The 25,538-nt window shown below is 40.0% G+C and overlaps 2 protein-coding genes across 2 annotated transcripts in view; one reads left to right on the top strand and one right to left on the bottom strand.

Annotated features, from left to right (window-relative positions):
- Positions 1 to 1,132, bottom strand: part of LOC113081344 (glutamate receptor-interacting protein 2-like) — a 33,427-nt gene extending 32,295 nt beyond the window's left edge. Inside the window, exon 1 of the mRNA XM_026253436.1 lies at positions 1,004 to 1,132. The gene's annotated coding sequence lies outside the window, so the exon portion shown is untranslated. The remainder of the gene's footprint in view (positions 1 to 1,003) is intronic.
- LOC113081346 (protein SSUH2 homolog) lies at positions 688 to 23,440 on the top strand. Its single transcript, XM_026253444.1, has 13 exons — positions 688 to 942; positions 1,025 to 1,080; positions 7,417 to 7,503; positions 8,025 to 8,100; positions 8,370 to 8,499; positions 11,153 to 11,213; positions 13,913 to 14,034; positions 18,350 to 18,412; positions 18,657 to 18,739; positions 19,015 to 19,107; positions 20,082 to 20,187; positions 20,263 to 20,370; positions 20,578 to 23,440. Exons 1-13 carry the CDS (start codon positions 923 to 925, stop codon positions 20,716 to 20,718), a joined length of 1,146 nt encoding a protein of 381 aa, XP_026109229.1. The 5' UTR covers positions 688 to 922; the 3' UTR covers positions 20,719 to 23,440.
- The last annotated feature ends 2,098 nt before the right edge of the window (positions 23,441 to 25,538 follow it).

Here is a 25,538-nt window from a genome sequence, read left to right as displayed (position 1 = left end):
ACACTGTTTTCTCAAATCCAATTGTGAACCTCAGAATGAGCGATTCTAAATACAAATAAATACAAATATATGTGGTCATTGCTTTCGGAGGTGGATGCTGCTGTTTGGGAACGCAGTTGTTCGAAAGTGCTAAGAGGCAATTATACAGAAACACTTTGATGACAAACTTTGCTCAGGCATTTCCGAATGACCATATAACAACATTTCAGTTGCTATGGAATGAGATAGGTCCGCTGGTTGGGATTTACCGTCCATAGCGCAAAAGTCACATGACATTTTCAGTGCGCTTGGAGGAATTTTTTTTTTTTTGCAAAATGCATTTCCATCTCCCATTATTCACATTAACCCTTTTTCGCTCAAGTCAAAACCACTTCAAGCTAGCGAAAAAACTTAAGTCAAGTTAAAAATTAAGGCATTTTATGTTTCCATCACTCGGTTCTGATGCAATACTTTAAAATGTACATAAAAGCAGGGTTATGGAAACCCAGCTAGTGACTATTTTTCATAATACAAAAAGATATACATCACAAAAATGTGTAAAAGCAATTATTTTCAAAAACAACTGTTGTCGTATAACCAGCGGGAGAGCAGTGATGTGTAAACTGAATTTGGTGACTCTACAGTGTGTTACTTTGATGATATTGACTATTTTATTAGTAACATTTTTCGCATTTTGCACTTTGCAGACGGTCCCTTCGGACTTTCCTCTCAGACAGTGCATATTTTGTACACAGCGGAGAAAAGCTTGTTTTGAAGAAAACTCGCTCGTAACCCGTTTTCTACATCAGTACGAAATAAAAGAGGCTTCAATTGTGTAGTAGAAACATTTTGCTCGCGAGTTATTGATCCTGAAAAGTCGAATCTGTGAATATCTTGCCAACTTTTTCCGAACTCTTTTTTAAGTTCTCACTCCGTTTGCAAAATGGAGAGAATGACTACGAGGTAAGTTAAGACAAAATGTTTCCTCATAACCGATATGTACATTGTTTGTGCCCAAACTGACCTCGTTAATCTTCCTCTGAAGTGACCATGGAGCTAACCACGGCATCGTTAACCCGGTTTATGGATTACCAGCAGCAGGTAAGAGTTTACGCAGTCTCAGATTTCCACAGGGCGGCACCCCATGACTACGTTTTCAGCGCTAGTAAAATTAGGCCACCAAGTTTCTGCTTAATGCAATTCGAAAAAAAGCTATTTTTTTACGTAGGCCTAGTCTATTTCGCTTTGTACACAGTATAGTTAGTATGCATTATTAATATTATTATTAATATTAAAATTAGCATGCAGAACTTGTTTTGTATGTGCGCACTTGGATAGGTTACATGCAGAGCACAAATTCTATAGATTATATTTATATATGACACTAAGTAATTTGCTTATGCAACTTTACACATTTACAATTACTTATTATTTAGCCTATCATTACTCGGAAATATATATTGTACGTTTTAATCCTCTCGAACACACAACAAACATCTTAATCTTGATTAGAACATGATGCAAAGCTGTGTCTCTTTTCATATTTAATAATTAATTTTGGAGAAAGATTTTTTTATTTTTTTGTTAAAGGTCTTCCTTTAACGGACACCAATATAAGACGACACTGTAAAACAATTTACACTCAAGCTGTTATATTCCTGTTATATATTGTCCAACATTCCTTATTTTTCTGTTATTCATTTAATTTTATATTTTGGTATTAGTTTATAATGCTAACACTTGAACATTTTCAACCGAAACTGACGTTTTCTTTTTGGTTCGAACTCCTAAAAATATGTTGTTCTGTTTTTTAGCTTGTTCACTGTACACATTGTCATTGCTCTGTTTATATATATATATATATATATATATATATATATATATATATATATATAGTCAGAAATAACAAGGAGGCAACTTCCCGCAAGCGAAAATCAATGGAGAGCGTTTGTTTTCCCCCTATGAAGGGTGTGTTTTTCAGATTATGACACGTGTCTTTTTTTTTTCTTTTTTTTTTATAAGTCAGAAATGACAGGGAGGCACCTTCCAGCAATTGAAAGTCAATGGAGAGCGTTGGATTGTAAAATTAGCCTATGTCTCTAATAAATATAGTCACGCGTGATGTTTAGACTGTCAACAGATTGTTGTGGTCTCATCTTGTGCGCTTTCTTTCTTATGCGCAGCCTCAAAGTTAACTCTCCTGAAGTTAATACAAAATAACAGAGCTTATCAGCTCTTTCTCCCTAGTTTTACTTCGTTTCACCTACAATACAATAAGCAAATGCAACAGTCGTCGCCATAACTATTCATAAATAATCAAATTTGTATAATAACAACATTTTTTGCAACCCCTCCAGTTGCAGAGCCTAAAAAAACTTCTAAATGCTCTGCTTTATTGTTAATTCTGACTGGTGACGCCGTGCGCAATGATAGTTTAGAGATTTTCCTTCTCTGCTTCCTGTGGCTGTGATGTGATTAATCGATTACCCTTATCGCCGTTACGGTCGAATCACGAACATAACCAGGTGAGCAGATCACTCTCTCACTACTTGATTGCTCTAGTCTTTATCCACTCATCATCATAATCCACCAATCAGAACACACGATAACTCTTTGACCACAGCTGCTGTGCTTCAAAAGCTCTTGCAGCAGCTCAAATCACATTTTAATCATCCTGATTTTTGGAGAAAAACTGAAATGGCACTCTTCTTTTGATATTGATTAACTACATAAAATGATATAAATACAGTATATACATTTTCTAACCCCCATATCTTGAATTTTGTGATCATTCACATGCATTCATAAATGCATTTGAATACACCCAGTGAAAGAATGCACTCAAAACGCGCACTAGTTTGACTTCATCATATAATTTTACATTAGCCTAGATTTGTTTCGTTTTTGAATATACTTGATACTGTTAAAAGGCACATCATTAAAACAAAAACACGAGTTCACATATCACACCTAAACATGCTTTAAAAACTAGCTACTAAATTAGTTAAAGGGGGGGTGAAATGCTATTTCATGCATACTGAGTTTTTTACACTGTGATAGAGTTGGATTCCCATGCTAAACATGGACAAAGTTTCAAAAATTATGTTGTACGTTTGAAGGAGTATTTTTGTTCCCAAAACACTCCTTTGTCACAAGTTTCGGAAAGTTTTTTTCGAATATGGCTCTGTGTGACGTTAGATATAGCGGAATTTCCTTATTTGGGTCCTAAGGGAACTTCTGCTGGAAGAGCGCGCACTCCCGTATATCGAGGCTGAGCACAGATATTTCATGATCAGAGCGAGAGCGTCGCGAAAAGTCACAAAAGAAGTGTGTTTTTGGTTGCCAGGGCAAGACAACACTGCACAGATTACCAAAAAAAAAACAGCATTAAGGGACCAGTGGATGGAGTTTATTTTTACAGAGCATCAACGGAGTTGTGCAAGTGTTTGTGTTTGTTCCCTGCATTTCGAAGATGCTTGTTTTACAAACAAGGCCCAGTTTGACGACGGATTTGCGTATCGTTTATTTCTTAAGGATGATGCAATCCCAACAAAAAAGGGTCACGATCGTGTGTTGGAACCGCAGGTGGTGAGTAAAACTGCTTAAAATATCTCTGCCTCCTTGTTAGTGCGTCCCCTCCCATGCCGGAGACCCGGGTTCGAGCCCCACTCTGAGCGAGTTGTTGCTGCTGCTGCTCTCGTTCAGTTTCAGCCTCGGGATCTGATTCTGGATCATAAATAAATGGCTGAATCTGACTGTAAGCCATGGTTTGTTTTGGATGATGGTTTTTCCCTCACGGTAATGTCACAGTTTCCACATGCTCTCAACGCAAAAGCCTACTGGCGCATGTGATTCTTTAGCTCTGCCCACACGTCACGCCTCCAGCCGGTTGTGTTTTTCCGGGAAAAATCGGTACAGACTATCTTTCTCTTATGAATATAATAAAACTAAAGACTTTTTGGAGTTATGAAGGATGCAGTACTACTCTATAGGTACTCAAGATTAACAGGATATTGAGTGAAAACGAGCATTTCACCCCCCCTTTAAAAATGCCTATCCATATACAGCTATGAAAACTGACTCAAATGATTCGCGAACACCAAACTGACTCAAATGATTCGTGAACTTGCTCCAAACTTCCAAACTGACTCAAATGATTCGCGAACCAGCTCCGAACTCCCGAACTGACTCAAATGATTCGCGAACCCGCTACAAACTCCCGATCTGATTCAAATGATTCCCGATCCCGCTCTGAACTCCCGAGCTGCTTCAAATGATTTGTGTTCCCCAAACTGACTCAAATGATTTCGCGAACCCACTTTGAACTCCCGAACGGATTCAAATCATTTGTGATCCCCAAAATTACTCAAATGTTTCGCGAACCCCCTTTGAACTCCCGAACTGACTCAAATGATTCGCGAACCAGCTCAGAAGTCTCGAAACTGACTCAAATGATTCACGCTCCGAACTCCCAGACTGACTCAAATGATTTACGAACCCGCTTTGAACTCCCGAACTGATTCAAATGATTTGCGGACCCGCTTTGAACTCCCGAGCTGATTCAAATGATTTGCGGACCCGCTTTGAACTCCCGAGCTGATTCAAATGATTTGCGGACCCGCTTTGAACTCCCGAGCTGATTCAAATGATTTGCGATCCCCAAACTGACTCAAATGATTCGCAAACCCGCTTTGAACTCCCGAACTGATTCAAATGATTCGTGATCCCCCTACGAAGTCCCAAACTGACTCAAATGATTCGCAAACCCGCTCTGAACTCTCGAACTGATTCAAATGATTTGCGATCCCCAAACTGACTCAAATGATTTGTGATCTCGTATAGAACTCCCAAACTGAATCAAATTTGGGGAAGTCGTGGCCTAATGGTTAGAGGGTTGGACTCCCAATCGAAGGGTTGTGGGTTCTAGTCTCGGGCCGGACGGAATTGTGGGTGGGGGGAGTGCATGTACAGTTCTCTCTCCACCTTCAATACCACGACTTAGGTGCCCTTGAGCAAGGCATCGAACCCCCAACTGCTCCCCGGGCGCCGCAGCATAAATGGCTGCCCACTGCTCCGGGTGTGTGCTCACAGTGTGTGTGTGTGTGTGTGTTCACTGCTCTGTGTATGTGTATTTCGGGTGGGTTAAATGCAGAGCACAAATTCTGAGTATGGGTCACCATACTTGGCTGAATGTCACTTCACTCACTCACTTATGATTTGCGAACCCGCTCTGAACTCCCGAACTGTCTCAAATGATTCAAGCTCCATACTCCGAATTCCCAAAATGACTCAAATGATTTGCAAACCCGCTTTGAACTCCCAAACTGACTCAAATGAATCACGCTCTGAACTGACTCAAATGATTCACATTCCGAACTTTCCATGTCGAAATAAATTGTTCAGATGAACAAAGCACAAGGTTTTATCAGGGATTAAACGTGGAGTTATGTTCTGTATTGCAAATATGAAAACAAGCATCTGTGCACCAATGACTATGTTTTGTATCTGCTGATTGCTGATCGAGATTTACATGCTTGGCCGACTGACCCTGTATACTCATTAATTTCATTCACGAACTTGAGTAACTCTTTTTGACAGGATGAAACAGTTCAGAGAGCTGTTCACTAGAGGTGGGCAGATCGATACTAATATCGATAATATCGATACCAACCTTGGTATCGGTATTGATCGATACCAACGGGAAAATATCGATACTTAAGTTTCAGTTTCTCTCGTTTTGCGACCTGGCCGTGTTTGTCAAAATGCTGCTGCTGTCACAGAGGAGAGCAAGCTCTTAAGAGTGCTGCTCGTCCTCGACACTGCTCTCCGCCCCCTCTCCTATGTTGTACCGTCACGTGACTCACCACTAGCGCTACCACCAGCAGTCAGGCGCGCGCACCGCTCAGTCGCGCATTTCTAACAGCAGTCAGTCAGAGGCGGAGAGAAAGAGGAGCGTTGTATGGCTGTATTTTCAGGCCGATCTACCCTTTTTGTGTAGTGACAGTGATACTAGTTTCTATATTTAAACTTCACCTAGATGTGCACCAGACTTAATTATTTTTATTATTTTATCAATAGCTGATTCTCCAAGAGCAGTGGATATTACAAGGCGCCTATCAGAAATGATTGTGAAGGACCTGCAGCCTCTTTCCATAGTGGAAGATGTCGGCTTCAGGAATTTTGTATAAGAAGAATTTGTTTTACATTGTGAAGTAAAACGTTGTGACTTTAAGAAAAAAATCCTGAAAAGAAGTGCACTAAAGAGGAGAAACATTTTTTTATTAGCATGCTACTTGAAAAGAGAATTTGTTTTTACATTTTTTATATTTGTGAAGTAATCATTTTGTAACTTTGTTTATTTAAATAAAACAGAAGTAACCAAAAGTTGTTTCTGAACAAAAGCTTTTGTAGTACTGATTAATAACCCAAAATGCAAATCACAAAAACAAATTAAAAGTCATGAAAATTCATTTAGATTTAGGTTGAAGACGCATCCACCTTAATTATTAAAAAGTATCGGTATTGGTATCGGTATCGGCGATACTGGCCCTGTATTTACTTTGTATCGGATCGATACCAAATCTAGCGGTATCGCACACCTCTACTGTTCACGAGCTGCGCATGCGTTGCTAATAGCACCACGCTCGCGCGCTGCTGTAGAGAGAGGAACTTCAGTGAACGATGAGTCTTTTACTGCCAATGGTCAGTGGATTACGTAAACGAGAACGATTCGTTCACCTAAAAGATTTGTTCACGGACGAACCATTACCTATAGCCTATATTGATAAGGTTACGATACGAAGGTCTAAGTAGCAACGTAATTTCCGTGATTTCCCCGATGTGCGGGGCGGATCAGGCGGATCAAGAAATTTTACTTTGCGGGGCGGGCTGGGGCAGGCCAAATAATTTCATAAAAGCGAGACCTACGGGTTGGAAAAAAACCCGACCCGCGCATCACTATCGTGTATTATCACCTACTCCACCAGACTCACTCAGTTCCCACAGGTCTTGGCCCCGCCCCACTCGTGACACTAAGTTACTAGTAACTAGTTACTGTCATCAGATGTCATCACCATAAGATTTTATTTTTTAAATTTTGCGCCCTATTTTGTCCCATTTCTCAAGAATCAATGGAATACCATTTTCAATAGTTTTTTAAAAAATGTTGGGGGGAGGGTGGGCTAAGCAGAAAAATACTAATAATAACTGGTTATTTATAGAATGTATTTATAGAACGTATGGATTTTTCACAAAGGTATTTTAACACAGGTCACATAAATCACAATAAGTATTTCAGAAGCTGTGCAATAAATAAATAAATGTTAGAACGTATAGTGCTTTTTTTGTGATATTTGAAACAGAATGGGTACAATATGTTTTTATTGGTGCACATCCAGTGAAAAACTGACCTATCCAGTTCATTTAAATCCCATTCAGCAACAAGCATGCACGGACCTGCTGCACTCCCTGCAAACATGTTCGATACAGTCCCTGGATATGAAGGAACAGTGGCTGGCGGAGGCGGTAAGAAGCATACAAGTGCATCTAACAAAACGCTTCAGCATGAGAAAATGTGCCTGGGCAATTATGGTGCATTCAAGTTATGTCTGAAAGGTCATGTTTACAAGTTGAAATCACATAAATGTCACTACAAAATAGTAATTACAAGTGAAAAACTTTAAGCCCCAGGTTTCCGAATAGAGGGCATGTTAGTGCAAGATGCATGCACAAAATACCATAGTATTGTGCAGTTACCATATAATATATAAAAATTAAATTCAAAGCACCTTCAGAAATTTTATAAAAACATATAAAAGCAAAAACACAGATGCACATTCTCTTTTCATCATTTTGTAGATGCAGACAAAACCTTGTTGAATTTTATGTAGAATGGGTACATTGACATCTTTGTCTGAGAAAATGATTTAAACACCTTACGTCGTAAATACAAATTTTCCAAAAGGACTTGAATGCAATAGTAGACCTTATAGTGTTTCAAGCACAGAAATACATAAATAAGCTTAGTTTTGTGTCTCTTTTCTAAGGTGGCTATCTTCAACCTCCCATGCCATCTGTACCGATGCCAGTGCCTGCACAGACCCCCAGCCCACCAGTCTGGCAGTAAGAGCTTTTTATCACTTAATGCACACATTGAATTATAAACACTCACCTATGATATGCAATGTTTATACGAAGATGGGCATTCTTCATTTCAATAACAGTTTTTTAATATAATTCTGCTGATTCACCTTATTCTGCACTATGTCAGTTGTGTGTCAGTTTAGTAAAACACATAAAAAGGGTCATGGAGGTACTAAAAATGTCACAACATACCATGTTAGACATGTGCAAAAGTCACTAACATATTGATATTTTCTCTTTGATATCAGTATACCCTCCATCTCAGAGGACAGGGCACGTGCAGCTTTCGCAACATACGTCTCCAGCAAGTGCTGCTATAGTTCTGCCCCCGTCAGAGAGGGAGTAATAACCAATATGGAGTCCTTTAATACCTACAGGGTGAGACCTACAATAAATCATCTTCATTATGACTGTAACGATGAGCCAGAGACATTCGGATCTATATGCATAACTTTTATTAAGAATGGTCAGACAGGCAATAATCAGTAACGGCATCAGGTATGTCAGGTATAACCAGGATCAATAACAGAAATGAGCAGAATGTCGGGGCAGGCAGCAGAGAATCAGAGTCGATAAAACAATGCAAAGGTCAAGCACGGCAGGAACAAACACAAGGAAAAACGCTCAGAAATGTCAGACAGGCTAAACAAGACTTCGCAATGTGGTGGAGTGAGTGTACTGCTTATATGTGTGTGTAAATGAGGTGCAGGTGTGGCAAGGAAATTGACTGAAGAATGAGTTGCAGGTGTGGCAAGGTGATTGTGATGCAGTGACTCATGGGAGATGTAGTTCGGTGCTAGTGTCTAAGTGATGAAATGGTGACATCTGGTGGTTGATGGGTGGAATGGCCCTGAGTGGAGTGCCCTCTACTGAAGTTCATGGGAACTCCAGCTAATGATCGTGACAATGGCCATTGTTTTTGCATATAATGTATAAGACATATAATTTTAAATCCTGGAGGAGGATGAGCAGGTTCTTACAGAAATGGCTTGGACCACCCTGAAGCCTAAGCAGTATCACTTTATGTGGGCAAAACAATAAGCTGAAACTCCCCATCACCAGCCTTAAAGAATTCATGGTGATCTGCACTAGGTAGTTGCTGCAATACTAGGAGTCTTCAGACCCAACAGTCTCTCAGGCAGGGATTGAGGTCAGGCCAGGGCTGAAATGGAAGTTATCTGAGGCTGTGGATGTTGCGGAGTCACATCTGAACAAAGGGCATTGGTGGGCACAGTGGTTGAAGGAAGCGCAGACCTGAGCAGCAACACGGCATCATGCTATGGCAAGGCAAGGAGGATGGATAACAGGTCGCAGCTCCAGGATGAGGTCAGAGCATTGCTTGACAGGGGGGTAAAATGCTTGTTTTCACTCAATATCCTGTTAATCTTGAGTACCTATAGAGTAGTACTGCATCCTTCATAATTCCAAAAAGTCTGTAGTTTTATTATATTCATAAGAGAAAGATAGTCTGTACCGATTTTTCCCGGAAAAACACGAGCGGCTGGAGCCGTGACGTGTGGGCCGAGCTAAAGAATCACGAGCGCCAGTAGGCTTTTGCGTTGAGAGCATGTGGAAACTGTGACATTACCGTGAGGGAAAAACCATCATCCAAAACAAACCATGGCTTACAGTCAGATTCAGCCGTTTATTTATGATCCAGAATCAGATCCCGAGGCTGAAACTGAACGAGAGCAGCAGCAGCAGCAACAACTCGCTCCAAGCGGGGCTCGAACCCGGGTCTCCGGCATGGGAGGGGACGCACTAACAAGGAGGCAGAGATATTTTAAGCAGTTTTACTCACCGCCTGCGGTTCCAACACACGATCGTGACCCTTTTTCGTTGGGATTGCATCATCTTTAAGAAATAAACGATACGCAAATCCGTCGTCAAACTGGGCATTGTTTGTAAAACAAGCATCTTCGAAATGCAGGGAACAAACAAAAACACTTGCACAACTCCGTTGATGCTCTGTAAAAATAAACTCCATCCACTGGTCCCTTAATGCTGTTTTTTTTGGTAATCTGTGCAGAGTTGTCTTGCCCTGGCAACCAAAAACACACTTCTTTTGTGACTTTTCGCGACGCTCTCGCTCTGATCAGTGAATCGCTCTGATCAGTGAAATGTCTGTGCTCAGCCTCGCTATACGGGAGCGCGCGCTCTTCCGGCAGAAGTGCCCTAGGACCCATATAAGTAAAATCAGCTCCATCTAACGTCACACAGAGCCATACTCGAAAAAAACTTTCCGAAACTTGTGACAAACTGGAAGGAGTATTTTGGGAACAGAAATACTCCTTCAAACGTACAACTTAATTTTTGAAACTTTGTCCATGTTTAGCATGGGAATCCAACTCTTTAACAGTGTAAAAAACTCAGTATGCATGAAATAGCATTTCACCCCCCCTTTGAGGAAGTGCAAGACAGCAGGATTGTTAGGATGCACCAGCAGGAAGCCTGGGCAAGTTGGGAACAAGTAGTAGAACTCAAAGTTACTTAGTCCAAGCTCTTGAAATCTAAGCCCTACTGAATAAAATTCTTAATACAGGCCATCTATGACGTACTACCATGCCTGTCCAATCTTTTCTGCTGGGAGAAGATAGAGTGACCAATTTGCCCTCTGTGCCTGAAGAGAGGAACCCAGGATCACATCCTTAGCAGCTGTCTAAGAACCCTGAGTGAGGGCGCTATCGTAAGTGTCATGACAAAGTTCTAAAGTGCATTTCACAGGGTTCCTCAAATCCAGTCCTAGAGGACCTCTGCCCCCAGAGTTTAGTTCAAACCCTGATCAAACTCAGATACCAACTCAGGAGAGGAGAGCCTTGGGTGGGGTAGTGGTACCTGGACACAAGTTGGGACTTGATCAATCCCGACTGGGTCACCTGGGCAAATGGTGTCTGATTATTGAAAGACTGGAAACACCTGATGACTCCAAGAAACATCACTGATGATGTGTCTGGAAGCATCAAATGATGATGTACATTAAAACTTGAAGTGATATGTGGTTGATAGAACTAAATGTTGCTTCTGTTCTCAGTATCGTTTGGAGACGTTCATGGAGTCCAGATCTACTGAATGGAGTCAGGAGCCTTACACAGGTACCCAGAAGTCAAATAGGCCATGTTTACACTTCATGCTGTCTCTTGCTTTCATTTACAATGGATACAAATTTAATCTTGTATTCCTGCACTATATTCAAATCTTGCATGATACAAATGCCAGGAAGGAAAATTATCCTTAGAAATGCACTGATGTATACCCAGAGAATACTGAACAAGAGGGTCAAGCAGAACCTTTGCACACATGGATATTGCAAGACATATTTCAGTGGTAACTTTATTATTGTTGTTGTTGTTGTTGCTTTAGGGTTAGGCTAAACCAAATTTTAGATTTAAAAAAAAAACCACTGTAAGAACTAAACAAAACACAGCACAAGAAGTGCACATTAAACTCTCTCTTTCTCTTGTATTATAATCAACATTACAGCGAATTGCACAAATCACTTATTTCAGTTAACAGTAAATAAATATATACACAAATAAAGTGAAAGTGAAAGTGACGTGACATTCAGCCAAGTATGGTGACCCATACTCAGAATTTGTGCTCTGCATTTAACCCATCCGAAGTGCGCACACACACAGAGCAGTGAACACACACACACACTGTGAACATACACCCGGAGCAGTAGGCAGCCATTTATGCTGCGGTGCCCGGGGAGCAGTTGGGGGTTTGGTGCCTTGCTCAAGGACACCTAAGTCGTGGTATTTGAAGGTAGAGAGAGAACTGTACATGCACTCACCCCACCCACAATTCCTGCCGGCCCGGGACTCAAACTCACAACCTTTCGATTGGGAGTCCAACTCTCTAACCATTAGGCCACGACTTCCCAAATATATATATATATCATTCCTTTTCTGGGGGTGCTTTATAAATGACAAACTTTCAGTCAGAAGAACTGCATGCTTTCAATACCCAGATAGCTCTGTAGACTAGAAAACCTGTCAAAAGGGGGAAGTCGTGGTCTTCTCAAAGGTTGCAAGTTCGAGTCTCGGCCTTGTAGGTAGTGTAGGTGAGGGGGGGGGGGGTGAATATACAGTGCTCTCTCCACCCTCAATACCATGACTAAGGCCCGATCCCAATTCCGTTTTATACCCCTTCCCCTTGTCCCTTGAAACCGAGTGTCAAGGGGTTGATATTGAATAGAAAATATTCCCCTAAGAATTGGGACACCACTACTATGCCATCACATGTCATCATTCGTCATCTACCTCTTACAATACACACATATGCTGGTGTGCTGGTGTGCATTAGATCCTTTAATTATTGTTCTGTATTAATGAGCTGCTTACTAACACACACACATATCATAAATCACACAGCTCACACATCCAGGAGAAAATAAACTTGTCAATGCTGCCCCAAGACTTTTATTAAATACAGTTTAAATACTGAATCGCTACATTATATTTTCCAGCGATGAGAGGATACAATCGCTGTTTTTAAGTAAACTCGCTCTAAAAAAATAAACGCACAGACGCGAATACACGCAACATCCATTTCTCTTTCTCGCTCTCTTTCTCTCTCGAATAGGCAATATTTTATTTTTTTATTTTTTGCGATTTCTAATTATTGGGGGGATTCGCCCCTATCAATGTCTATGGCAGTTATCGTATGCTGTGGTACTATCATGCAGTCTGTAATGATATGACGTTAGCAAATATTAGTGATTTTTTCTTAACATTTCTTTGAGTAACATGGCCGTTAATATGAACTCACCATTGAATTTAACATAAAACAATTGATTACTTTTCATTAAAATCTTTATTTATGACAAAAAAGCTTACATTTATGTGTCTTTTTGTTCGCTGTAGTACCCAAGATAATTCATACCCCTTCGTTTGAAGTGTGGTCCCGAAAAATCTTTGTTTGAAGGGCTATGTGGTCCTTCCCCTAACCCCTACCCCTCAAACCAAAAGAGAATCGAGACACCCCTACCCCTTCACGTGAACGCGCAAAACCAAGGGGTAGGGGAAAGGGGAAGGGCTAAGGGGTATAATTGGGATTGGGCCTAAGGGTGCCCTTGATCAAGGCACCGAACCCCCAACTGCTCCCTGGACGCCGCACCATAAATGGCTGCTGACTGGTCCGAGTGTGTGTTCACGGTGTGTGTGTATGTGTGTGTGTGTTCACGGTGTGTGTACACTTTGGATGGGTTAAATGCAGAGCACAATTTCCAAGTGTGGGTCACAATACTTGGCTGCGTCACATCACTTTCACTTTTCACTTAAAAAAATCCCACCTAAGTAAAAGATATTTCATACATATTTAAATTTACAAAAAAACGAATTAGAAGATTAATCATAATAAAGTTCATACATTTCTGTACCTGAAAACTGTTAAACTACCTAAAAAGTACTTTTTTTAATATGATAATATTATATATAATATTTATATAATAAAAGTACTAATTTAATATGTATCTTGGTTCTGTTGTATTTATGTAGGCTTGCTGAATGTTAAATGGATCCTATCCATGATGATGCATGCAGCAATAAAACTGCTAGTATAATTTAATGCAGGTGTTTTTAAACTTTGCTGATTTAAAACATGATTAAAATTCTATTTATCTTGATGCCAAAATTTCTAATAAGTAAGTGAGAAATATTTGTATTGGAATCGGACAATAAGTGTTTGCTAAAATCGGTATAGGTATAGGCCCCAAAAAAATCCTATCGTGCATCCCTAATTTTCCTGCATTTAATGTGGCTCCCTTATCAATAAAAGCATAAAATTTCAGGTCAGCCTGTGGATGCTGGTGTTCAGCCTGCTCCAGGTCCGTGGCAGATTACAGCTCAATCTCCGGCCTTCTTTCAAGAGCACAAGCAGACCATTAAAGTGCCCTATACTTCCTCAGTCAAGGTTTGACCTTTAACCACATGATCCACAAAAACGAACTAACATTCAACACACTTTAACCACTTTTCCACTGTCTGACTGAAGAGTTATAAGAATGGTAAGAAATTTCCACTTATGCTTGGTATGGCATGGCACAATTGTAAACTGTTCTCAGCCTACAATTCTGAGCACAATTGGCTGATAGGATATCTGTAGTAATGTCTCCTATCAGAATTAGTCACTTGATTGTTGTCCGCCCACTAGTTCCCTTTCAGTTGGTGACCAATGAATTGCGATCTCACTTTGAGAGACCAATCTACTTTGAGTGTAAACTAAACAAATTATGGAATTATTGCATCAAGCTGCGGATGATAACAGCATGAGCATAAAAAGGCAGAAGGTGCAATGCATACCAGCTTTTTGGTTCAGAGCTGAGCGATAACATCATTCTTCTCCATCCAGTGTTTCAAGTGACTATGAGTTCAATGCCCTATTGGAAGCTTCTGGTGTTGGCGGTACGACATTTCAGTGGTGGTTGTTCAGAGTTGAGCAGGTTGCACATTTCAGGCTGGCGTTTCACCTGGGCATTTCTGAATGTGGTTCTCAGTGCCCCGCCCTTGTGCCTTTCTTTCCGGAAGTGCATGACAAGCTCACCAGGGTGTGGACAGCACCTTTTACTGCCAGAAACTGGCTGGTGGGCTACTCCTCCCTCACCACCCTTGACGACGGTGGTGCAGATAGGGGGTACATGGGGGTCCCCTGGTAGAGCAGTCGGATTCGATGCAGTGTCCTAATACCTCCTCCCCCCAGCAGGGCAAGCCATGCCTCCCCACCTGGGACTTTAGGTACTCTGGCATGTGCGGCGATGCTTATATAGTCTATGGAATAGCTGCATCCGCCTTACACCCTACAGCGGGTAGCTGCTCCCTCCACTTGTCTGCAGGCCGCAGTGCCCCAGCCTGCTCGTCACTGAGGGCGGTCCCCGCTTCCGCCACCACCCCAGCTCCAGCAAGTGAGAGGGAGGAAGCTGCTCTTTGGAGGATGGTAAGGCACCTCTCGCTCCACTGAATGAGGGCCGTTGTTCTACTCCTTGACCGAGGGAGCACTCGGAACAGATGAACTGGCACGTGGCCTGTGTGAGTATGCGCTTCCCCCAGTAAGACTTCTTGCAAAGACACAGTGCAAGGTCAGGGAGGATGAGGAGCAGGTCTTGCTTGTGGTGCCGTATTGGCCCACTCTGACCTGGATGGGAAGCAGAGGTTCTAGGTGACCTACCCCTAAGAGGTAGTGGACACCATCACTCCAATGAGAGAATTGTCTACGAGACCCTCCGTCTTTATGTCTTTACGCCTTGAAGTGGAACCTGTTCATTAAGTGGTGTTCTTCTCGTAGAGAAGATCCCAGGCAATGCCTGATCAGGGTCGTGATTTCCTTTTTGCAGCAAGGGCTGGAGCAAAGGCTGTCTCCTTCCATGATGACTATGATGACTATGATCATGAACCTTGACCCAGTGGAAGGGAAGTCGGTAGGTAAGCATGACCTGGTCATTAGGTTCTTTAGGGGGACCAGAGGGTAAAATTCTCTACAGTCCCTCTACATACCCTCTTGGGACCTGTCTCTAGTGCATAAAACACTACAGCAGGGCCCAATTGACGCTTTTAGTCGAACTAAAGTTTCTTTCATTGAATACTCTGCTCCTACCTTCACTGGACTATAGAGAACCTGCACGCATTTTCTTTAGATGATTTGTGCCTAGAGTTTGGGCCGGCTGACTCCCAGGTAATCCTGAGGCCCCGGCTCGGCTATGTGCCCAAGGTTCCCACTACTCCCTTCAGGGATCAGGTGGTAAGCCTGCAAGAGCTGCCCCTGGAGGAAACAGACCCATTCCTAGCTTTGATCTGTCCTGTCCGGGCATTAAGATGCTACGTTGACCAGACACAAAGCTTTATGACCACTGACTAGCTCTTTCTCTGTTTAAGCCAGCAAAAGCGGAGAGGCGTCTTTAAACAGAGGATGGTCCATTGGATGCCATCATCATGGTTTATCAGGCACAGGGTGTGCCCTGCCCGTTCGAGTTGCAAGCTCAATCTTTTAAGAGTGTTGCATCCTACTGGGCGCTGGCTTGTGGTGCCTCGCTGACAGATATTTGTAGAGCTGCAGGCTTGGCAACCCCCAGCACATTCGCTAGATTATATAGCCTTCATGTGGAACCGGTATCCTTCGGTGTTCTCACCTCAAATGGATAGTGGCCGAGCGGCAACCTCCCGCTCTCTCTCGTGAATCAAATACGAAAGTGACTAAAACTTTAATCAACTGGCCTCTTGAGGCTGGCTGCAAAAGGAAGTCAATTTCATAGACTCCCAATGTTAAAATGCTCAACTTTACAGCAGAAAAAAACTTTTACAGCCTGGTGCAAAAAATTATTTTTGTCTATAAAGGTAATTTTACTCTTTATGACAACTGTGAGGGGGGTGAATTTTTTACAACTCATCTGTTTAAATGATATTAAGCCTTAAAGATCTGCATAATTAAGGGCGTGGCCACTTGAGTGACAGGTGGATTGCCGTTGCTGTCACCGCTGTCACGTTTCTGTAACCAGCTCTCGCCTTTTTGCCTATTTTTGATTACCCCAGACTGACGCACAGTGACACGCTGCCAAGATGGCGACGGCCCGCTCTGCCCACTTTTGGTTTCAAAAACTCTCTTCGGAAACCTATGGGTGACGTCACGGACACTACGTCCATGTTTTTGGTAGTGGCACTGAGAGGCCCCGGTTAGTGTAAGCTTGCTAAAACTACTCCATAGTGTCCGTACTGTTTACCCTGTCAAGCTCCTCCATCCCCTTGGCAGCCAGACGTGGGACATCCTCTCTCTCTCTCTCTTTCTCTCTCTCTGTAGTTGACCAAGTGCACCATTTGACTAAAGTAAATAGAAATATCTGATCATCCTCCATAACATGGTCGCTATTTACATCTCGTATGGTATGTTAACACTTGCGTTACCAAAGCAACGACTGATGAATTTGTTTTGGAGCGCTGTTATCAGCCCCACAGTGGACCATTAAACCAAATCCATACCAGCTGGGATGAATCTGATCGCACTGGCATGGAATGGAATGGATAAGAATTCGAATGGTTTGGCCTGATGGTGGAAAAGTGGCTACTGTTCAGCATTTCTGCATGAAAACTCAACACATTCTAAAAGTAGGGAGACCATATGCGCAGTTCATATGGGACATGTCCCAGCCAGGATTTGAATAATGCCTAAAACATCAGGAGCAGCTTGACCAATAACATGCAGGTATTGTACATAATCAACCAATCGTGGGGCTGCGTGTGAGAAGGTGAGATCTAGAGGGAACGATCAAAGCAAAGCAAATATGCGCACGTGTTTGTTCATTCGATTGACTTGAAGGGTCGCGTCGCACAAATCCCAAAAAACAACAAAGTGCACCACAATGCTTCAAGTCAAACGAATGAACAAACATGTGAAAGCGATTCGAAAGCATAAGGAGCTGTCTTGCTCTGCTCTATATAGCTCTCATGAATGTTACACAACGATCAACATGCACAGTGCAAATAGCCAAAACCTGGATATTTTAGGCAATATTAAAATCCTGGCTGGGACGTTTCCCGTATAAACGATTCTTATGGTCACTCTATCTAAAAGGTGTGACGTCATTTTATTTAATATTTAAGATCACCAGAACATTCATTTTAATTATTTTGTTTGTGAAGCAAAACAGTCGAGTTCCGGAATCAAAGTCATATTAATTTTCACATTACGAGTGAATTTAAAATAATAACATAAAAAACTTTAAAGACAGACTTGCCATGAGCTATGTGGTTGTTAATCGATGGCTTATGCTTTTGAAGCCATCAGCTTGCATTATTTTGTATGAAACTTATTTTAACATACAAATATTTTAAATAATCATGTTCAAATCCAGAATTCATGGTGAAGAGCTACATTACTAATTCTGCAAAGAAATCGTTACAAGCAAATAGAACCAAAAAAAAAACACCCTCTCAGATAAAGCACTATGAATGATTTAATAGTCTCTCTGCATTTTGAAAATACTTTTTAATGTTGTGATTTTTACCTCATGGCTGGTCTGGTTTGCTTTCATGACTTACAACTGTTTAACAATGACTTTTAAAAATCCCTAAGGGAATAATGAATTGGGACAAAGAAATAAATCTGGAACCAAGACTGCTGAAAAAGTGTTTTACTTTCTAAAGTACAAATGCTTTTTGGCTTCCTGCCACAGGTAAACTTGCCAGAAATGTTCAATTAGTCAGATCATATTTTAGAGCATTATATTCTGTTTGCTCCCTAGAACTGTCACTTGTGTCTGGGAATGGGAAGAAACCCCTGTACAACCTGTGCTGGAGCTGGAAATGTAAGTAAATTTTGACTAGCACAGACTGAACCAGCTGCGTGTCGGGCATTTCATTGTTATCAAATAAAAATAAAGCACCTGTATTGAGTAAAAGTATCTCTTTGTGTGGTGACTGGAGAGCAATTCAAGTTGAATTGTACTGGAATTGTGCACACAAGCCACAGAATGTTTTTTAATTTTTCATCATATGACAAACAGCCTAATATATATGACCTGTTTGTCCTCTATTGTTTTCCATGTGCAGAAAGTCTGTCGGCTGTGTAATGGTTCTGGTTACCGTAATTCTAATGACAGCTGCACGCACTGCAATGGGCGCGGACGTGAAAAGTAAGTCCTTTATAGCTGTATATAATAAGACATTTCTATTAAACAAGTTTCTCACAAAAACAAAAAATATTTTTTTAACTTACTTTACTTTATCTATACTTAAATTACTTTATTTAATTCATATACATTTTACATATATATATATATATATATATATATTTAAATTAATTTATATTGTATTCCTATAACTTTTGTGGCTACTGTGGGTTGAATTCAGATTAAATCCTTAAGGGGGCTTGGTATTTCTGAGTTTTGACTTGTTTGGTGTCTTTCAGCTGTACTTCATGTAGCAGCAGAGGCTCCTGCCAGTGTGACACCTGCCGTGGAAAGGGAAAGCTGCTTGTATTCATTAACCTCAATGTTAAATGGTACGATCTGTATGATATAACATTCATGATTAATAAGGCAGGCATCCTGGCTATTGCTATATTAACTCAGTCACTGTTTATGAAGTGAGGTTTGTGTAACGGTGTACAAACTTCATAATCATCGGGAAGAAGGAGGCGGTAACCGGCGGACAATCAAATAACATTTTAATGACAAAATAAAGACAAAACAGCGCGTCAGCCCCTCACGGACGACTGACGTGCTCAAATAAAATGCAAACACAACTAAAACCCAGGCCTGGTCCTCTCTCGTCCTTCACTGTCGTCGCTCCAGTTTTATATCCTTCCATCTCCTCCGTGGGACTCGAGACCGGTGGGTCGAGCAGATGTCACTCATTTCCAATCACTCGACCGGCCTCGCTCCTGTTCCCAAGGCTCTCGGCCCGCCCCACTCGTCACATACACCCATCGCCCCTCACAGGCCGGGGGGTACCCACGAGACTGCACTCTACCGCCCCCCTTCCCTCCGGGGGGGGCCGCTCACGGTGACCTGCGGGAACCTGGGGGTAGGACAGACTAGACAAGGAGCCAAAAAAAAAAAAAATCTGGTTCCCAGACGCACTGCTGCTCGGTTTTGGGCAGCCGGCAGGAGTCCCCCGTTCCCTGCTCCTCCCCATTCTTGGCGGATGGCAGCAGGCTCCGGCCCCCTGGCGAATGGTGCCGACTCCTCCGCTCCCTCATGGACGGCAGCCGCCCCTCCACATCACAGGCGGCCGGCCGGCAGCGAGCTCGTCCCATTCCGTCTTTGAAATAAAAAGAAATCAAGTCATTATTACATAATAAATGATGTTTTCATTAACAAGGTTCGGGAGGAGCGCGTCAGATACTTAGCCTTATCAACACAGGTGGACCACAATCTAGTAAACAATCCCACAGTATAAATATCGCTGACTTACTCTATTCATTGACGGTTAATCAGCATCCCTGATTAAAAGCAATTTTTGAACCTATTTCAGGAGCATAGAGAAGGATGATTTCGTAGCGCAAGATTCAAGTGGTCTGAAAGTGGATAAACTGGAGGAGGTTTCGGGTAAAGAGCTCTTCAAAGACGCCCAGTATATGGTACGAACATACCATACATATAGTGAGAGGTTCGTTGAAATGTGTAAGTTTATCAGATGGTTCTGTTTACTGTAGGTCTATCCAGTGAGGGGCTTTCCAGATGTTTCTGTTGCACAAGCTTCTGAGCGTTTAATAAGAGAACATCAGGGGAAATATGCCCAAACATCCCGCATTTTACAACAGGTACCACTGTCTTCATATGTTTATGTGCTTCCAGACCTTTTTATATTTTCATTTTTATCACTTGATTATTACCATTCATAGTTTTCAATTATAATTTGCATATTTGTATATAAAAAAATGTAAATAACAAACTGTGCTATATCATTACCAGTCTGTAACTAGAGACAACCATCACGCTGAATCTTTCTGCAATGTGATCTGTTTCAGAGGCAGACGATCGAGCTCATTCCCATAACCAAAGTGAACTACAGGTGGAAAGGAAAGCCTAATTTTTACTATGTGTTTGGAAATGAGTTTAAAGTGAACGTTGATGACTATCCCGCCACCTGCTGCTGTTCTGTCATGTAACATCAAGCGATATGACTGAAATCTTATATCACGATAACAATATATATCACAATATTTTTTTTCTTTTAAAAAGTGTTTTATAATATTAAAATCTTTGATATCATAGAATTTAAATAATCATTGTCACCAATGTCAGTATTAAACTTAGCCTAAACAGAGACATAACAAACAGGCTCACTGAAGATAAATAAACAGTGATGAAATAAGGATAAAAAACTAACTGCAAGGAATAGGAAAATTAAAATTTACAATAAATAAGAAAAGCTACATACATTGTATAAATTGACTAGTCTTCACTGTGTTAAGTTAGTTCTTCTTCTTATCAAAGTTTTAAAAGTGATTTAATCAAGAATAGTGAGAGATTTTCATATTAATCTCAGTCCGGATTTAATGTACTGTTATGCGTTTTCTTTTTCATCTATTTACTCTTTCGTAAGAGAGTGTAAATAGTGCAAATAGCAATAAATAAATAGCACTAAGTGAAAATTGCATATTTTCTTAGTGATAGATACTATTTACACTAAGTGCAAATAGTGATGGATGCTATTTACACTAAGTGCAAATAGTAACAGATTCTATTTAAACTAACAGTACACTAAACTTTACGCTACAGTATTTTTAACAATATGCTATTTACACTGCATACAAGTGCAGATAGTGATATAGATTCTATCTACACGGTTAAAATAGGATTTTCTGATATTTATACTACTTATTGCAAATAGTGGCATTTATATGCACCTTAGTATTATAGTACATTATAAATCAGTATGCAGTAATAACGTATAGAGTGTAAATTATCATTTTAATTTAGATTATTAAATGGATGCCACCTTATTGGGACAATAAAGCCCACCATTCACCTAGCCTAACCCTACCAGATAATGTATTTTCAACTTTTTTATTATTTCCTTCATTTTTTTGGTAAATAAATGCCTTTCCGATGTGATATGAGATCTGAAAAGGGAGAAAAGTTTGGTAAAAGGCGGATTCGAACCCAGGTCAATTGTCTGTCGTCTTTTATACTGGTGACCATCCCTATCACACGTTTGTGGGTGGAGCTAGTGTAAATAGCCTCTGCCAACCAAGTGACAGCCTTCCGGTCTCTCTAGTGAAGCCTAAACAGAAGTGACTAAAACTGCAATTCATCAACTGGCCGCTAGAGGCTGGCTCCAAAAGGGAGTCAGTCTCATATACTCCCCTAGTTAAAGTGCTCAACTTTACAGCAGAAAACAACACGTTTACAGCCTGGTTCAAAAAGTGGTTTTGGTCTATATAGTTAATTTTGCCCTTCATGACAATTGTGGGGAGGTGGGGGGGGGGGTTATAACTCATCCTTTTAAATTATATTAAGCCTTAAAGAGCTAGGTGGGTGTGGTTTCATCAACCAGCTCCCACCTCTTTGCCCATTTTTTAAGGATTAGGAAGAAGTTTGAATAAATATTTTAAAATACAGGCTGTGTCACTAATTAAACAAGTAGGTTATATATTCAGCTAATGGACAGCCTCTTATACGTATGCTTCTCATAAACAATTAGTCAATATGCATTAGGGCTGCTCTTCACTACAGATTTTTTTGGCCGACTAGAAGTCATTAATTTTAAGCATTAGTTGACTATTTGTCACACTTTTATTAATAAACCATATAAATCATAATAAGGAGCCTTTACTTACCTATAGCCTTATAAGCTATCTAGCGTATGGAAAAATAGACTTGCCACAGCGCACCAGGAAATACAATTATTATGAATTTGTTAGGGAAAAACAGCAAGTACACTGCATTAACATTTTAATTTATTGTAACGTCATAATTAATTGTTACACTAGTGCTTCTGATTTCTGTTTAAGAGATGATGTCTGCAACAGTGACTAATCTACGCAGCACCTGTATGCATGTTTCATACTTATTACATAATGTGAGAATATTTGTTTTCTGTTTGAATTGGTTCATTTAAAAGTTTCACTCTCTATAAATATAATTTTCATGTTTGTAATAAGGCAAGCATCCACGGAATTTCAAAATGACATGCTCAAGTTTTCAGAGACCAAGATGGCAGAAAGTGCATCATGTTTGCTTTGATTATTTTACAAAGGCGCAACATTTCATTGCTATTCTGTTAGTCTTTACAGATACAAAAGATGCATTACTCTTATCCGTATGACCAAAAATGATGTAGTATTTTAAGAGCAAATTATCACAGCAGTGCCTCCGTCTGTCCTGCAGTAGCCCAAGTGCACTACTGTTCAGCTTCCACACACCATACAAAAATGTGAACTTTTTTCTAGGCTAACATTAGATTGAGCTGTCATGTGAAGTTGCTACTACATACATATCTCAGATGATAAACCATATTTGAGGTCGATGAATGTTAGGTGAGCATATGGATGTCCTGCCCAATGTACTATATTACCACATAGACCAGCCATTAACAATTTGTTCGTCACTGACTGAGTGACTCGCAACACGACGGACTTACAGACAAAAAAACTCAAGCTGCCCGAATGGGGCATTGTTTATGCAGCTTAACCATGTACACTGTATATACCATTTTATAGTCACCTGACTCAGTATTACCAAATGTGAATTACTAAACCTCTTGTAGATTGCATGCATTTTTCTAACTATTGAAGAATATGAAGTATAGTAGTCTGTAGTAAATCTATAAACAAAAACAATGTATTAAGATTAATAAAGTCAAAATAAACTGAGTTTTGAAAATAAGACCCCAAAACTTGTATTTGTATATTTGCGTTTTCTTTTCATTTTTGTATTTTATTAAAGACTATCTTTCAAAGCCAAACAAGGTTCATGCATGCCAACACTCATTAAATACAACCACAAATCAGAAAAAGTTTGGACATTTTGTAAAATGCATTGAAATGAGTCTGTGAGTCCCCATGCTAACTGCACACCATAGCTAACGCCATATGAAAAGGGGCCAAGATCATCAAGATTGGACAATTGGAAGAAAGTGGCCTGTTCTGATGAATCAAGATTACTGGTTTCATCACGTCGATGGCAGAGCCCAGATATGGTGATTACCAACAGAGGCTGATTTTGGCATTGGTGGGAATGTAACCACAGACAACAGACATTTGATTGTTTGATCAGAATTATTGCTTGAGACAATTTAGTATTTGCTGGATATTGGTATGGACATGTCATAATGTACCTAGTAAATTATCAATATAATGACAAAAAGTCAACAATAACTCCAGATAAATAATTTTGGTGAATATATCCGCATTCACCATATTCAGTTATTTCCTGCCCAAATTCCAGAAAAGACAGCACACATGATTTGCTGATACTAGAAGCTACAAAAAGATGTATATGTGAAAAGTGATAGCTGCTGACTCTAGTCTTTTGAGAGATCAACATCAAATACTGTACTACATATAACTGCATTGTTTGAATACAGGCATACCGATGGAAATGTCAAGTCAAGTCAATTCACCTTTATTTATATAGCACTTTAAACAAAATACATTGCGTCAAAGCAACTGAAAAACATTCATTAGGAAAACAGTGTCTCAATAATGCAAAATGATAGTTAAAGACAGTTCATCATTGAATTCAGTGATGTCATCTCTGTTCAGTTAAATAGTGTCTGTGCATTTATTTGCAATCAAGTCAATGATATCGCTGTAGATGAAGTGACCCCAACTAAGCAAGCCAGAGGCGACAGCGGCAAGGAACCAAAACTCCCATTGGTGACAGAATAGAGAAAAAAACCTTGGGAGAAACCAGGCTCAGTTGGGGGTCAGTTCTCCTCTGACCAGACGAAACCAGCAGTTCAAATGTGCAACTGTTCAGCTCTCTGTCTTTTCTGTTTGGGCATGATCAAGTTAGGGCATGGTCATGTTCATTCCTCATCCCCAACAGGACTGGTCTGACAGGCTTGCAAAAGGCCAGAGAATTTCCAGTAAATTTCTAGAAATTTTCCAGAAAGTTTCCATGGGAACTTATGCCCATTAATTCCCATATATTCCCATTAATTCCCAATGAAAGTTTACAGTCTTGAAAATTCCAGAATTTTTCAATTCTAGTTTAATAACCCTTCATAATAAGGTTCCATGTGTTAACATTAGTCTACATAACACGAAAAATAAAATAAAAATCTTCTGAAGCACATTTACATTTTTTTTTTTATCTATCAGACGCTTTGTTTGACTTACAATTGAGGGCAAACAACAAATGATCTTGCTGTTTCAAAGTGTTTTTTTATTTTTATTTTTTTTTGCCATGCAGTCAAATGTTGACAGGTGAGATGAGTTTTCAGCTGTTTTTTTTTTAATTTTCTAAGTGAAATTGAAAATGTATTAATACATTATCAAAATCAAAAGTTGTATCCATTCATATAATTTAATGGAGCTAACTTTAACTAATAATGAACAGTTGTAGCTAATCTTAAATATGAATAAATTATTTTACAAATGTATTGCTTAATTATTCAATAAACTTGAGTTTATTGTTAATCATAATCTATTATGTTCCATATTTGCTATTTCATTAATCATTGGTTCATAATAATAATAATAAATTTACTGTTAAAATGAAGCCAAAAGATGATAAACAGGTTTACATTGTGAAAATGTAGGCCTATGCCATGTGAAAAATAATCCAAAGAATGCAAATATGTCCAAAACGTCATTCTGTTTAACATCATTTCTATTCAATGTATATATATATATATATATATATATATATATATATATATATATATATATATATATATATATATATATATATATATATATATATACACGTGCACGTGAACTCCTGATTACGAGAAAAACTTTAAGAAAGAAAGAAAAAA

Source organism: Carassius auratus, unplaced genomic scaffold, assembly GCF_003368295.1.
Source record: "Carassius auratus strain Wakin unplaced genomic scaffold, ASM336829v1 scaf_tig00033856, whole genome shotgun sequence".
Taxonomy (NCBI): Eukaryota; Metazoa; Chordata; class Actinopteri; order Cypriniformes; family Cyprinidae; genus Carassius; species Carassius auratus.
The sequence above is the reverse complement of the archived record's forward strand: the minus strand, read 5'-3'. Positions and strand labels throughout refer to the sequence as shown.

Bases quoted from the DNA above. Each gene is read 5' to 3' on its own strand.
- LOC113081346 (XM_026253444.1), top strand. From the start codon at position 923: ATGGAGAGAATGACTACGAG. The intron at 1,081-7,416 runs GTAAGAGTTTAC...AATCCCATTCAG, and splicing joins TTATGGATTACCAGCAGCAG to CAACAAGCATGCACGGACCT. The intron at 20,371-20,577 runs GTACCACTGTCT...GATCTGTTTCAG, and splicing joins CATCCCGCATTTTACAACAG to AGGCAGACGATCGAGCTCAT.